Here is a 16698-nt window from a genome sequence, read left to right on the forward strand (position 1 = left end):
AAAAAGAAACAATACGGGATTTAAAATGTCGGAAATGAAAGTAATCGTAAAAAAAAAGAAGGATGTGTCTCGCTTCGGCACCATAAATACGTAAATACAGAAAAAAATAACAAACGATATACGCATGCAAATGATTTGTATCATTAATGATAGTAGTAACGATATCACACTAACAACCATATGTATAGTTATATAAATATACGCATGCGCACACGTATGCACAGTTGCGCATACGTGTGCACACGTGTATTCGTACACAAACGACGGCTCTCTCCGTCCGGGACTAGCGTTTCAGCCCGTTTTCCATTTAGCGCGAGTGCACGAGGGAAACGTGAATCCAGCGAAAAAAAAAAACAACCTTCGTATACAGGGTCCACGCGCAAACACGCCCGTGTACGCGCGTGTGTATACTTAATACATATGCGTATGTACACACACATCGTATCGTATGTGTGTACACACGAGTAAAAGAAAGAGAGAACAGGTGTAACAGGAAGTGGTAGTGGTAAGGCAAGATGCTCTCGTTACATCGTTAAGCCACATACGGTGTACATACGTGGAGACGTACATTTACGCGAAAAAGTGACATCACAGCAAGAAGTTAATTAATTATTTTCAATCGTACGGAGGTCGACGAAAATTTATGAGAAAATAAACTGGGCACATTTCATATTCACGGGTACGCGAAACTTGTGCAAAACTAAGCCGTTAGATTCCAGCATCCGCGACGGTAATTTTGATTTGATTATTTACTTATGGAAAAGGTACGAACACGGCATAAATAAACGCTAGGCTCAAACCAAACATCGATCAACAAAGGCAAAAGACTCAAATAATAAACTTTGATTTTTATTTTTGTAACACGACCTTGCAAAACGGCAAAACGGCGGGTCGTGGCACTAGTGGTCAGAGTTACCAACTATTATAGCTACTCTAAACGATGAAATTGGTGAAAGTTTGTAGATCCGCGGCGGCATAGTTAAATAAATATATACATAACAACTGGATACAAATATATATCATAACATAAATATATAAATTTGTACACATGTATACATTTGCGCATAAACTAGAAAACCCGCTGTGCTCTAGTGAGACAAGATCCCTAGATCTCCAAAAAATTCCGTCAACTTCATAGTTTAGAGTAGCTATGCCTGGCAACTTTGCTATATACGTATATAGACCACGATAAAATTTTACCCGTAAAAGTAACAAAATACCAAACGTGAGGGTCTAAGCCTAGAGTGAACGAAATAAAAAGAAAACCGTGTCGTACGCGAAATGAGCATTGAAATGGGGCAACGACAAGACAAATGAGAAAATAACATCGCTCCGTTCGATAAGAAAGATTATAAACACTGTGTGTTGCGCTCTGTACGGAAGCGTTTTTGTTAAACTGGGCGACCAAGTGCGAAAACAAAATGCTTTTGTACTCTCGGTTACGGGAAAATGTGAAGAAATCGCGACGACGAACAACGAACAGCTTAATCGGTAGTACTTACCGTAATCGCCACGTCCCATTTGTCCTCGCATACCTGCGCCAGTTCCGCGAGGACCTTGGCCAGGTCCGCGTACTTGCATCGGTCCTCCCATCATGCTCGGATGCGACGGAGAGCCACTGAATCAAACAATTACCTCGTGTAACAAACGTAATATACTTTTCGCAGACGTGTCGATTACCAGGGATGCGATGCTTCGCTACTTCGACCGGGTTTCCGGTCACCATGGAATGTATTTCAATTCGAATGGTAATCGGTAAACACAACTCACCCGCTCCGAACTTGCATCATTTGCATCATTCTTCGTTCCCTGGCACGTAGCATCTCTTCTTTCTTCTTCTTGTCGGACGGCGGTTTCGCGAGGGATACCTCTATATGGGAGCCACCGATCTCCTTGCCGTTCAACTCGTTCATCGCCTGGAACGATCAACAATGTATACACGATGGAACATACAGTAAAATCGGTCGGAAGTTAAATTAAACAACAATTAGGGTACAGATTAGGGGCTAGAGCTTCGTTGAGGGCTGTACGATGAAAAAATATGCGTCTTAATACCATTGAGCTACATACTAAGTGGAGAACGAACTGTCGGGTGGGAAGCGGCTCGAGAAAGAGGGAAGTATATGCGGTAGATGCATATATAACTGTATCAAAATCACTATTAGCTCGGCTAGGCAGTATATACCACCGCATATCCTGTCACATATCCCTTATACTCCACATATTTCTTACTTTAACGGCGTTGTCTCGTTCCTCGAAATGCACGAAGGCGTAGTCCTTGATCTTTTTCACTCTCTCGATGTTGCCGTACTGTTCGAAACACTCCTTCAGTTTTTCCTCCGAGCAATCTTGCGTTAGGTTCTTTACGTACAATACGCGCACCTGAAATACAGAGCTCGATAAGTGAAAATCGTATACATCTAACGCAATAACGTCTTTAGTCGATTTATTTCCTTGGAGGGGGAGAAAAGCATGTTCTTTGTTCTAACCTTCGACATCGTTTGCTCGTCGGGCTCCTCCTGCGGGTCAGCCCAATCGACTATAATGTCGCAGCTCCACACCTTGAGCCGACCGGTGCTCAGCCTTCGTTTCGCTAAGGAAGCTGCTTTGTGAGATTCGTATTCTAAGAAGCAAAAACCCCTATTTTTCTTCTTATCGTCCGGTGAACTGTAGATAATCACTTCGGTCAGGCCAGCTGTACGACGAAAAATTATACAAAAAACAGGATCAATCGATTTTCATCCAGGAGCGTCCCAGCGCGTTTTAATTTTTTTTTAACGAGTATTTACATTCTACGGTTAAAGGAACCAAATTGAAAAAAAAAATAGTAAAAAAATAAAATAAAAATGTAAAAATAGAAAAAACAATAATAAAAGAAAGAAAATAAAAACAAACATCGCCGACAAAAAAAAATGTACAGAATAAATGGAAGCAATCGCCCGCGCGCTCTGCGTGATTATCTCAAACGGATGCGAATGGAAAACAACAAATCCTCTCGCGCGCAAATTCGATATAGATTTAATTACACGGCCGTGTTTGGTTATCGAATTCTCGCTTCCCTTCGATCCGTGGTAAAGAAGTCTGTAAAAATGGATTGAACTGTATACGCAATCATACATATATATATTTGGTCGGCGTTACCGAGAGACACTTGAAGAATTGAAACTAAAGAATAAAGGAGAAAGTGGAAGAGAGAGAGAGAGAGAGAGAGAGAGAGAGAGAAACAGAACGAAAAAGTGGAAATCATAAGAGCAGAAGAGAAGAAATTACAGAATAAAAAAAACCGGAAGACAGAAATTGCAAAAAAACAATATCAGGAATAAAGAAAAGGATTTAAAAAGTGACAGAGAGAGAGCAAAGAGATAGAGAAACAAAGACAAACAGAGAGACAGAGGCAGAGAGATAGAATATATATATAAGAAAAATGAACCGCCGATAAAAATTTTCAAATCATCCGAATTCGACAATATTTGCCGACTACACCGCGTGAAAAAAACAGAGAAACAGCGAAACACTATTAATCGAGTGACACTCGTCCCGCCGGTTGAAAACAAGTGGGAAAAAAAAGAAACGCCAACTCGACAAGGAACACAATAAACGATATATATCATACAATAGCAAAGAACACGAAATCCCATTCATTGTGCGTTTCTGCGTTAAAGATAGAATGGGATCGCCTTTACCTGAAGAAAACAAAAAGCATTCCCTTTCTAAACCCCCATACACAAAATACGGTACCCAGAGATCAAAACTACGCGACACACAGAACACGAACGAAAATTATCTGAAAACCTCCCCCCCCCTCCCAACTCCGTCGATTACCGTTTCAAAAACTGTGCTTCCAAAGTTGTGAAAAACTGGCTACACTCCCGGGCAAACATGATTTTTGATTCGGTGTTTTTTTGCTTCTCTTCTTCCCGAAAGTTTCGCGCGCACGCACGTAAAAAAAAACGAGAGATGGTGTTCGATTGGAATTTTGGAAAAGATTGTTTACATACACGCGCGTTCACCGCTACTCGGGGTTTCGTTGCGTGACAAAAAAAAAGTGCTCAAATTATATATATATATATGTACGGTTATTGAGAGAGTCAAGCGAAACCCAACACATACACAACCGCATATCGCCCCGTTATCATACACACACACGCACACGACGGGAGGCATGCACACTGTTTTCACACTGGTGATGGACAATATTTATCGAGTAACTTTGTATATCGATATTTGCCCATCGATATACCGCTATTTGCCCATCGATATATCGCTATTTACCGATTGATATATCGGTATTTTTTAAACGATATTTTAATAAATCGATAATTACAGGTATCGATGATTTTTGTCAAAAAAGAAAGCTGCTTGGAGAAAGAATAAATACAACGAATAATTGCGACAAATCAGTCCAACACGTTCAACAATGATTATTTCTAACCTGTTTGTCTTCAGAAGATTGGAATTTAAAAGTTTTTTTTTTATGTACATTTTCTAATACTAAGTATCATTTGAAAAGTAAATTATTTGTTTTAATTTCGATACTTTAGATCTCAATTTAAATAAAATAATTTCTCAATACTTTTATATTGGAACTAATATCGCATATCTCTGACACACACGCTCAAGCCCATCGAGAGACACACGCATATACACGCAGAACTGTCATACTCCCGCGCAAAAGGTGTGATTCTTTGTAAATTCCGGTTTACAATATGGTATTATCGTGATCGGGGAATGTATTCGTACTGGCATATATATATATATATATATATGTTCGGATAGCTTTCTGTCGAGTATAAACTAAAGAGAGAAAACAAAAGAAGAATAGGGGAGAAAAAATGGAATATAGAAACATCAGAACGACTGAACTGTGTGTGCCTCGCGTGGAACGTTCTACCACACCAGTAACGGTGTGTTCGGAGTGTGTGTGTGCGTGTGTGTGTGCGTGTGTGTGTATATATATGTATATGTATATGTGTGTGAAAATGTGTTGAAGATAATTAACAAAATACGGAGAAGAGAAAGATTTGTCGAGTTGATGGCACGAATGAAAAAAAAAACAGACGCTCCAACACACAACCTCAATCGTGTCGAGGAACGTGTGGGGGTTCGTTTCAATTCGAATACTGTCGAAAGCGTTCGAAATCGGTGTTTTTTGTACTTTTCTTTTTTCTTTTCTTTGTTCGTCAAAGAATCCAAGTATCGGAGATATATCGGTGTTACGATATAATAGGAATAGAATAAGAAGAATATCTCTGTGAATGTAAAAAACAGTTGCCATGCTATTAGAATTTCGCATGCATTACAGCAGAATCGGGGAAGTCACGCGAGATCAAACGCGATAGCGCCGCCCAGAAAACCGTCTAAAAATTACCGTTCCAACTCTTCCCCCCCCCCCTCTCTCTCTCTCTCGATCACCAGAGCAAGGGGCGTGTGCGAGATTCACAAGCAGATTCTCGTTTTTTTTTCCCCCGAACGAGAGAAGCCCCACCCCTCTTATAAGTATAATATAGTAAGTTGAACACGCGCGAATGGTTGTTCGACTTTAAAGGCGTTAATCAGTCCTTTCGCCCATTCCACCCCTGTTTACTATTATAAAAGTATAAGTTCTCCTCTCCTTCCTCTCAGTTTAAAAGCCGAGTATACGTATACGTGTGAGTTAACGCACGGACGACAGGCCATCCGACGCAATTGTCTCGTTGGATCTCACGTCGAGTCACGTCGAGTCACGTCGAGTCAAGAGAAATTGAGTCCAAGGGGAAATGGAGCCCAAAGGGAATTCAAGTCCAAGGAATTTGAGTAAAAGCAATTCGAGTAAAGGGAAGTCGAATCAAAGGAATTCAAGTCAAGGGAAATCAAATCGAGTGTAGTCGAGTCCAAGGGAATTCGAGAGTCCAAATGGAAGTTGAAAGTCCAAAGGGAATTCGAGTGAAGTCGAGTCGAATCTAGTGGAATCACGTCTCCCCTCACAAATCGGATGTCTTGTCGTCGTTGCCTTCGTATCTACGAGCTTTCATCGATCAAATCATCGAAATTCGACCGTAACAGCGTGTTCTGCCTCGTGAATTCCGAGCAAAAAACGTGGTTCTATTTGAAATTTCTTTAATCGTTCCTGTATCTCCTCTCCTCTCCTCTCTGTGTCCAGACTTTGATTGTGGCATGCGAGAATGCGAGATACAAACACACACGTAAACGTACGCGCCGTCACACACGCACCGATAAACACGCTCTCACACGATTATATATTGTATCATCACACAAAGGTAAAAGAACAAAAAAAAAAAAATGCGGACAAGTCGAGAAACGCAATTCTTTTCGATCCGTTCGAATACACCGACCCACTCGTCGACCAACAAGTGTGTGTGCGTTTATCTGAAAATGTGAAAACGTGATAACGTTCGCAATAAATATACATATAAAAAAGAAAAAAAAAAAGAGGATTAAGAGACTTCTTTTTTCGCAAGCATAATTCGACCGCCGATCGATGCCTTAAAGCGATTTACACGAGGTTACATGTACACGTATGCTAAATTTCTGGTTCGATTTAATAGGAAAAGCTTCGCGTTTAACCTGTTATCTCTATCATAGATGCTCTCGCAATTTTTCGGTTTATCAGCCTTCACGACCGGATTTGCAGTTTTTTTTAACACGCGTCCCAAAATCCGGGATTCGACTATAGATCAACATTGAAATAAAATGAAACAAATACTCTTCCCTTTTTTGTTTTTTTTTTTCTATAATTTTGATTAAATTTCTATATTTGCCTAATTCGCGGAATCGCCTCAGCCGAATGCAAACACAAGCTACGTTTCGAAGTGAAACATCAGAATACGATCGATTTTATTCGATTTTGGGACACTGTTGTCTGGTATCGGCATCGTTGCGACTTTTTCCTCGATTCTCGTGTGATACGTGTTTCGTACAAAAAAAAAAAAAAAAAAAAAAAAAAAAAAAAAAAAAAATTAAAGAAAAAGAAAATAATTAACAAAAAAAATTCGAAACAACGGAACAAGAATGTAAATAATTTTGGTGGAAAAATTTTCAAAAACCGTATTTCACCAAGGGAAAAGCCACGCGTGCGCGAAACCCCCGTTGTTACGAAAGAAGATTGCGCGTTTTTTGATATGTTTTCGTCTTCGTCCGACCGCGGATAGTACTCATCGAATCGAAACGAAACGAAACTGATCGAACGGAAAATATTCGCCTGATTTCGTAAACGGATATATATGTATATGTATATGCGAGGGGGGCTAAAATCAACCCACCTAAGACAGCTCTGATCTCGCGGAAAATGGGGCAAAAAGAAAGAAGAGCAGTCGATCGTTTTTCAAGAGACAATAAGTTGTTCTTTTTTTTTCGTGTCATTTTTTTCTTCGTTTTCATCCCCGCCATCTTTCCCCACAGAACTTCCTGTTTTGTTTCTTATTTTGTTTTTTGTTTTTTTTTTTTTTTTTGGTTTTTTTTTTTTTTTTTTTTTTTTTTTTTTTTTTTTTTTTGGTTTTTCGTATTTTGGATTTACTGCTTTGCTGATTTAAGGACAATTGTCAACTTACGTGCGTGTTTTGTAAATTCTTCGAACAAGTCATCTCGGTCTCGATTCTTTGGAATATTTCCCACAAACAAGCGGTGATTGTTATAAGATACGGTAACACCAATCTTTTTCCCTTGCCGAATCTCATAATCATTCAGCTGTAAGAATAATGTGGAAGGAGAGTGCCAATTAAGCTTGCCTTTTACAATTTCACCTGCTTATTGGCTGTCTGAACGTGGGATTGTTTTATATTTTTTTGTTTTTGTCTTATTTTTATTTAATTTTTGGTTTCGTGAAGCGACTTGATACTCTTTTCGTTTTATTTCTTTTCAGGGAACAAAATTTGAACATCGTATCGTGATTAACGGTTTTTCGGTGGGGGGGTGGTGGTCGGGGGAAGCGAGTTCACCGAGGATCGTGATATATAATATATGCACAATTTATATATCGTGGAAAGTGAATCGCGGAGGCAAACACCAGGAGGAAAAGAAAGAACTAAAAAAAACTGCGTATTACGGTTCTCTTTTTTTTCTTGTTTTTGATTGATGAGCAACTTAAGGAGATCGTGTGTGTGTATGTGTGAGAGAGGACACTGAACGGGCAGGGGTTGTCGCAGGATAAACGGGGGACGGATACAGGAATCATTTTTTTTTTTGTTGCGGATCATTGAATAGTAAATATGGACGATTCGCGTGAAAGTGTGGATATATCATTTTTGGATAGGTGGATGGGAGTGCCTGTCCGTTTGTTAGCGAGCCAAACGCCCCAGCGGTCCACGCAAATCTCCCATACCCCCATGCTCGAGGCCTGGTCATGAATCGTCCGCGTGTTCTTTCGTTGTCTCTTGCCGCCACGCCAGCGGACACGATCCGATCGTAACCACACGCGAAACAACGACAACCGCGCGTTTTTGTTTTCCATACATTACATATATACATATGCAGGGTGTCCCAGAAAGACGGGTCAATACACGATATGCATATTTCTCATGCAAATTAAAATCAAAAAGTCCTTTACCGTTTTGTAATCTGAAGCTCCGTTTTCGAGATATTAGCGGTTAACGGAACCCTAATCAGCTGAGCGGTCTCTGCTGGTCGACTGTAACTGCGCGTATGAATGGCTACTAGCCCACCGCTCAGCTGATTGGAGTTCGTTTAACCGCTAATATCTCAGAAATGGAGCGTCAGATTACAAAACGGTAAAGGACTTTTCAATTTGTATTTGCATGAGGAATATCCATGGTGAGGATTGTCCCAGTTTTTCGGGACACCCTTGTATACATACAGAGTGTCCCAAAATAGGTGTAAGTCCTTGAAAGGTGATACCTAGGGTGATTTGAAACCACTATTTCCTCGGCAAAAACTTGTTACAAATCACCCTAGGAATCACCCATTTCAATTACTTACACCCACTTTGGGACAGCCTGTATGTAGAGAGCGTCCCCCCGAAGGAAGAAACACAAGTCGGGCAAGCCGAGGTTAGAGAGATGAGAGAGAACGCTATTATATAGTAATAATAACGAGCATGTACGAAGACGAGAAAGAGAAACGAATTGGGGATAGATATGGGGGATGGCATTCATCGATTATAAATGGATGAATGGTCACTGCTCTCGAAGCGGTGTGATATTATGAACGGAACAATGAAGACGGCGGCTGCAACGGTGACGATGACAACAATGGAATCAGTGGTGGGGGTTAAATGAAAGTGATGAAAAACAAGGGTTGGAGGATCAGGGTGGAAGGGGAGGAGGGTTAAACGACGAATGACAGCGGGAAGCATGTAAACTCATAACTCAACCTAAATTATGCGAGGAAAAGAAGACTTGGACCAGAGAGGTGTTACTGTTCACTAATAAACCGAGAGGCAAGGAGACTGACCAGAACTGAAGGTGCCACAGGTTATAATTATATAATAATATATATCGTAGATCGCACGATCTGCACGCGCGGATCATCGTGTTGTTTCATTAATAATTATATATATATATATATAGGTATTTCTTTTTTTTAAAAACTGTTCTTGGATGCTCCATAATTCCATACCATCTACAACCACTACTTAAAGCTACCACTCTTAAGTTACAATACAGGTAGACAGGTAGGTATAGGTAGAGAGGTAGGTACACACGCCTCGAATTCACTTTACCTGATAATTTACCAAATTCCTCCAAGATCTCCTCTTTGCCTTTTGACTTTGGTATGTTCCCCACGAAAAGTCGTAGATTAGGAACGCTAATGTTTACTTTCAGATTCTTGCCGGGTTTTATTTCGTGATTATCGAGCTGTGGGATGAAGAAAACAGACACATGCCTAATATTGTTCCAATGAGGTACTTTGTGATTTTTTGTTTTTGGTTGTTTTTTTTCTTTGGTACGTAATTGCGAGAAACATGAAAAATTTAGGCGAAAAATAAATTTTGTTTTGTTTTTTTTTTCTCTTTTCGTTCGAAATGTGCAATTTAGTGGAAACAAAAGAAAAAAAGATTGATCAACATGACGTGGATATATTTCCAATGGAAAGCGAGAAAGTGGCATGCGCTTTGTCGCTCGAGTCTTCACAATATAGGAAACCGGCGTACACGGATCGTGTGTTCTCCTGTAAACAAATTTTTAAGCCTACCGATTTTCCCAAAAAAATTTTGTTACAAAAATTGTCACTGTGTCCAATGAAAATTGACCAATTGCGGGTGTATATATACCCCTAACCAATTGTACCACGCGATCTATTAGAGTTTTTCAATTCGTTTCTTTCATTTTTTTTTTTTTATAAATTACTGTCATTATTATTGTTGTTCTTGTTCTTATGATCTCTATTAATACTGCTTTGTTATCATCGCCATCATCGTTATTATTATTACTATTATTATTATTAATCGTTATTTTTGTTGATTTTAACTACTGTCACTATTATTAGAATTTCATCGTCATTGTTCAAGAAGGTTCTCCACTCCCAATTTTGCCCACTGAGCAAAGAGGAGAGCTGGAAAAAGAAACTCATCCATAGGATATCATATATTAATGTCTGTATGTAACTATACATGTGTACGTGTATGTATATCCGTATAAGTGCATGCCTGTATATGTCTCTCTGTGTATATGTACTCGGTAGGTGTACGAAAGAGAGAAGCAGAAAGTGACTGAGCTCATAAACAGAGGTACGTTCTGAAGAACTACACCCCACCCTGACTGCTGTCTTGAAAAATTTCAAAAATTTAAGAAGTATTAGTTTAAAAGGGTACCAATTTACAAGGACAGTGATGTGCTTTGATATATTATATTCATAGTTTAATTATAGAGCTTCTACGAAATGCCAAAATCTCAAGCGAACCTTTGTTTATGGCTCCGTTCGCTCCACTGACTACCTCTCTCCATGTGAGTTTCCGTCGACTGTCATGTGTTGCGCTGACGCGCGCGCGTGTGTACGTTCTGTGTGCGTTCCGTATGCGTGTAGTGAATGTGCGTGGTGCGTAGGTAGAGTATGTATACACACATATGTATATACACGTGTGTATGTATATGTAACTAGGTCTTCTCCTTTTCAGTATTATATGATCTTGAGGGACGTGTTTTTGGATGTAATTATATACTTAAACACGAATCGATGGTCAGGGACATATGTGCTAACGAAACAAATATGTGGATTGTTCCGAACTAAAGCATTTGAATTTTAGACATTTTCTTTTTTTCTTCGTTACTTTCATCGTTAGCGAAACAATACTAAAATGACATCTCGGTTAAAAATCATTACGAAAAAAAAAAGGCGAGAAGACGCAACTCTTAACATATAGAACAAGCCACATAGGAATATAAAAAATCTTCGTTCGAAATGTTTAATGCAAAATAAAAAAGAGGATAAATGAAAAATAAAAATAGAGCAGAATATTCAAAAATAACAGAAACCCCGTTCACTGGATCTCTTCGTTCGGTTGTACATATCAAGTACATATCAGAGAACGATACCGACACACAACCAGGTGGATGGCGAAACCCGATCTTTGTTCATTTTGTAACTTGATACGATTGCGAGAAACAATTTAAAACAAAAAAAAAAAAAAAAATCGAATATTAGTGATCTGGACGTAAGCTTACAAAACGGAAACAAGTGGCGAACGACGAAAAAAAAAAAAAAGAAATCTTACTTATATACGGAACATTTAAACATTTCGAAAGACCACATATTTTTGGTAGCAATAACAATTTTGTAACGTGTTTACAAGTCGTATGAACAAAAGTGAAGGGAATCGATTTGTTCATAGCAAAATTATCATTAAGTAGGGCATCAGAATTTTTATACGCTTCACAAACATGTACCTATGTATTAAAAACGTAGTCGAGGAATATCTACATACCTCCCTGACAGCTTGCTGGGCCGCTTCTCTGTTAGTAAATGTGATAAATGCGTATCCTCGGTTGCAACCCGCCATTGGATCCATCATTAGTCTTAAATCCCAAATTTTTCCACATTTCTCAAACAAGGGAATTAACTCGTCTTCATACATATCTTTTGGGATTTTTCCACAGAACACCTGCAAAATCAAAACAAATCTCACACCTGACAATCAAACTGGCTGCCTCTGCCTGTCCGTCAACCAAATCGAAACTTGGCGCGTAACATCGAAGGACCCGGACCGCCCTCTGGTGAACGGAGCACGCAACAATTCGAAACTAATAACGGATTTTTTTCGTACGTCGCAAATTTTCGCGCGGCAAAACCACCCCTATTCAATTCTTTAGTGGCCTTCTTTAGACATCGATCTGATATTCGATTTACCGGTCTACGGTCCCTCACCTTCCGTGAGGGGTCAAATTGCCGCGAACACGTGACTTAGGCAGGTGCACGCGTAAATTCCTTAGGGTTCCCTCATATAACGAAATTACCGCGAATAATACCGAGAGGAGACACAGCGACCAAATCACTATTTATTATTTCGTTTGAAATTCTGACGATAGCCGCCCATCGACCTACTCTGCAGCTGTTATCGAAATTATTGGTACCATTGTCGTTTTGGCAGTCTTTTGTAATATTAAATTGTCCATTAATAACACTGCTTACCTCGCAACCAGTTCCAGGTGTTGGACCTTCCCAATTTGGAGGAGGTCCTCCATACTTTCTTTGTCCTGTTGTTACATCTAATGGATAACCAGTTCGCTCGAGAATCAACTGAAACATTTTAATTCAATGTTAATATCTTCCCTCTGTGGAAAGTAATGTACAGAGACCATACCTTTATTTTATCTTCGTCTGGAGCTTTGGGAGTTGTACTGGTACCGGTACCAGTACCCTGACCAGCTCTACTCTTTTGCCTATAAGTTTTCATTACGCCGCAAAGGTATGCAGACTTGTTAGACACATGTTCTAAATTTGACTCAAGAAACTGAGTGAGTACATTCAACGCGCCGTCAACAGGAAATTCCTTCAGAGCATCTAATGCTCTTTCATCCAAGTCTACGTGTGCTAATTTTCCAGTTTTGTAAATTTCATCCAATTTCGCAGCTACTTTTTCATCCAGACCATACAGGATTAATTTCGAAAAGTCTTCTGTTCTGTCCATGTATTCTATTTCCTCCTTGGACTGCTTTTCTTCCATTTTTATTTCCCCATTTCCTTCTGCCATAGCTGAAAAAAAAAAGACATCCAAAATTCCGCACGACGTTGTAAGGTACCAGGGAATTGCGTACACTTTTCGATTAACTTTGATTATTCAAATACCATATAAAGAAACACATTACGTATTTGTTTCGGTCGTTAAAACAAACTGAAAATTGTAATTCAAGGTAAGATTCGATACCGCGTATGTCGCACCATTTGCAAATATACGAAATACGAAAGGGGACAATTATTTTTTAATAAACGCGAACGCAATTAAAAACAACTACCCTCTAAATTAAGCGGAAGGTAAAACTATGAAAGCTTTGCTATTTCTTCAACGATGCACCTAATATTGCTCTCTTTTGAATAAATGTATTTTTTCGATAGAGGGGAAAAACGTATCGTGAGACACAATACGAAACCAACGAAAACAATCCGATATATCTAATGATATAGATAACTCAGAAAAATACGAACGATACATGAAAAAACAATTAAAAAAATTTCGAGGATAGGGTGCAGAAAAAACAGGAAATGAACTCCATCGAAAGTCGGTTTAAACACCATCTGCCTTCGGCACCGCGTAACGCATTAAATGTATAATTTCCCGCGTTTAAGTCATGTCCGTCCTAAAAGTATTATGTATCCTTTGGCATGTAATGGAATTTAGAAAAAAGCAAATCTTTCATCGATGTCACATTACACGTACTACTAGATTTGAAATAAAATTGAAAAACAAAAATTCATATCTAGGCAAATACTGAAAGATACAATAGTCTTTCTATTACAAGAAAAATGCTTCAAATAATCCGTTTAACCATGTCCTAAGCAACATATGCCTTGCGAAAAGGAGTATCGTAATTTTTTGCGAATCGTTTGCCGGCCGGCGATAAAATTGCATCCATATTTCTTCGGGAATACGATGCACTTTTGCACTCGCGATAACATCCACACATGCCCTCCTAACCGATGAATTAACACTCGTTTTTAATTACGCATCGTTAGAAAAGCACGTCGACTACAATATTTCGAAGTTCCAAAGGGAAAAAAGTTCTGTATACCTTGGAAAGTAAATGAACAGACTCCTCCTGCGAGGAAATGGCGATAGACGTCAACGTGATTGCAGACTACGGGGTTCACAAAACGACGCGCAAAGATACGCTCGAACCCAGCGACACGAGTTAGCCATTTTCTTTTGAGCCGCATTCACGAATTCTGATTGGCTTGTGCAAAAACTCAGAAGAAAAAGTTGATCGTGCAGTATGCACTCGTGCGAAATAACGAATCTCGAATCCGAATCGAAAGAGTGCATACAAGGCATCCATCTATTTTCTCATGGTCAAATTTCAATAGCTCCCTCTCTCTAAAGCGTTTCCCTATTTTTATACTTCATTCCTCAAACAGCTATTCAATTTTAGAGCGTTCCCTCGAAAATATTTGCAACGGGCGCATACTCGACACGCGCGCGCGTGCACACATGTGGTTTCGCGTTTAACGAACTTTCGTGTTTTTTCTTATTACAGTCTTTAGCATTTTAACCGATACATACAACTTGTGCTGAAAAACACGTATACGTTCGATTATAAATTGAATTTTCGAAGTTCCTAAACTAGAGTAGAAATAAATTTGAAAACAAAAAATTCTTTTTCCACCGATTCGTTGAAATTCTTATTTGCTTCTCCTCATGTATGTATTTGAAAATTCTCCCGTTTTAACACATGAAGTACAAATGAAATGTAACATATCACTGACCGAGAAATTTTACAACGAAAATAATCGTATGCATGCACATACGAAGCTCTAGTACAGTCTGCTTCATTTTGGCAATAAGTCCCATGTCGTATAACGTGCACGCATAATGCACCTTGTATGTGCAAGGTACTCGATTTGTATTGCTTGTGTATGCTATAGTAAATAAATAGGAACAAAAAGAAGTGAAAAGAACGATGACAGACTGTCTGTATGAGTGACTGTGTCGGCACGAAATAATCATAACCTCCTAAACACAGTGACACCGTGAAAAATAAATGAGCATATAGGTAGGTGTACAAGTACCACACGCGGCACGGACGGTAGAATGTGTTCGAATTGAGTCGTTTAGAAAGAAAATAAAGATAATATCAAATGAGATATATAAAAATGGTGTACCTGCACGAAATTGGTATCAACAGCCTGTACGGTACGAATTTTGACTGAATTTGTAGAACGAAGCACCAGATACGTCACAAAAAGGTCACAATCCTCCAACTGGTATAAAATTCATATTATGAAATTCACCGATATTTTAACGGAAAATTCAAACGTGTTGCGTATAATTCGTTTCACTTTCGCGTTTTACTCCGTACCACTGTTTTCGTATTGCGCGTAAAAATAGAAAACTAAAAACTTATTAACACTGTGTCGTATAACCAAAGATGTACTGACGTGAATTTAATGTTGTAGGCACTTGCAAAGTTTTGATAATATTGCAACGATGACGATGGTGAGTGAAGTAAGCCCGGGCGCAGCGTTTTGATATCGTGTAGTGCCTACATAGCCGTAATGCATAAATTGGACTGTCTCGCTGAAAGAGCGGTGCAGTGGTGCAAGCCCCACAAAACCAAACCAGTTTCCACGTCCGCTTGGCTCGCTAGTTGCGCCCCAATCCAATCCGATTCAACCGCTTACCTCTCTTCGCGCGGTATACGCGAGCCCCGCCTTAGTCATACTCGTCGCAACAATTCCCCGGTCCCCTACCCCGCTCTCGCTTTCTCGCTCGCCCTCTTTTAACAATCATCTCTGCGCGATTCTTTTCTTTTCTTTTCTTTTTTCTTCTCTACCGATTCTTTCACAAATTTATTTCTCTTTCTCTCGTTTCTTATCTATCTGTCTCGTCCATTCTTCTTGTCTCTTCTTCGTACTTTATTTCCTCCGCAACTAACCACAACGCGATATACAATAATCGTACATCGGAGAAAGATGCAAGTATAGCTTACGATTGGCAGTATTCTTTCATAATCGTATCGTGTAATCGTAACGCGTCTAATCTGTAGGTAGTGTTGAGCTATTGCAACTCAACATGTATATACATATGTATCGGGTCGAAAGATTGTATATTGGATAATATATCGAGGTTCAGTTTTTCGTTGCACCAATTAATTGGCGAATAACGTTATACCTGCGATAACGCTATATACGTACGATATGTATGCACGCGTATTCGTATAAGCATTTTGTGTACATTGTTCCACGTAGATACAACTATACCATAGAAGTAAGATAGGCAAATGTATTTTACAGTTTCGTTATCTTTCAAAAAGCCCTGTATTCGTAGTTTAGAACGATGTTCGATTTGCATAATTGTTGCATCAGAATTTTGTATATTCGTAAAAAGGAAACCCGTTAACGTCAAAGAACAGTCAGGAGAGGAAATGCCATGTGGTAGATTTGTGCATGGATTTCAGGATACTTTTGCAATTTCGACAACTTTGTGACTACATCAACATTTACGCGTTTTGGAAAACGTTATGCTATTTCGTTTTGATTCTTACTCTATTTCGTTGGTGATATTCAAGTTACGGGAGAGCAGGGTACAGACCCAAA

At 39.2% G+C, this 16698-nt stretch overlaps 1 protein-coding gene across 10 annotated transcripts in view; it reads right to left on the reverse strand.

Moving 5' to 3' along the window:
* LOC107187283 (heterogeneous nuclear ribonucleoprotein R) overlaps nt 1-15333 on the reverse strand; it is a 36072-nt gene extending 20739 nt beyond the window's left edge. For 8 of the 10 annotated variants that reach the window (XM_015575330.1, XM_015575327.1, XM_015575332.1 and 5 more), the window contains exons 1-9: nt 14178-14203; nt 12752-13143; nt 12580-12687; nt 11876-12052; nt 9674-9809; nt 2490-2695; nt 2233-2382; nt 1771-1916; nt 1503-1618 (exon numbers count right to left, since the gene is read on the reverse strand). In XM_015575330.1, the coding sequence (XP_015430816.1) occupies nt 1503-1618; nt 1771-1916; nt 2233-2382; nt 2490-2695; nt 9674-9809; nt 11876-12052; nt 12580-12687; nt 12752-13141 (1429 nt within the window). In that variant the 5' untranslated portion in view covers nt 13142-13143; nt 14178-14203. Of the gene's footprint in view, nt 1-1502; nt 1619-1770; nt 1917-2232; nt 2383-2489; nt 2696-7547; nt 7684-9673; nt 9810-11875; nt 12053-12579; nt 12688-12751; nt 13144-14177; nt 14204-15264 lie in introns of those variants that run through there. The other 2 variants (XM_015575328.1, XM_015575329.1) reach the window with 2 other exon arrangements.
* Nucleotides 15334-16698: the final 1365 nt, after the last annotated feature.

Source organism: Dufourea novaeangliae, unplaced genomic scaffold (genome assembly GCF_001272555.1).
Source record: "Dufourea novaeangliae isolate 0120121106 unplaced genomic scaffold, ASM127255v1 scaffold99, whole genome shotgun sequence".
Taxonomy (NCBI): Eukaryota; Metazoa; Arthropoda; class Insecta; order Hymenoptera; family Halictidae; genus Dufourea; species Dufourea novaeangliae.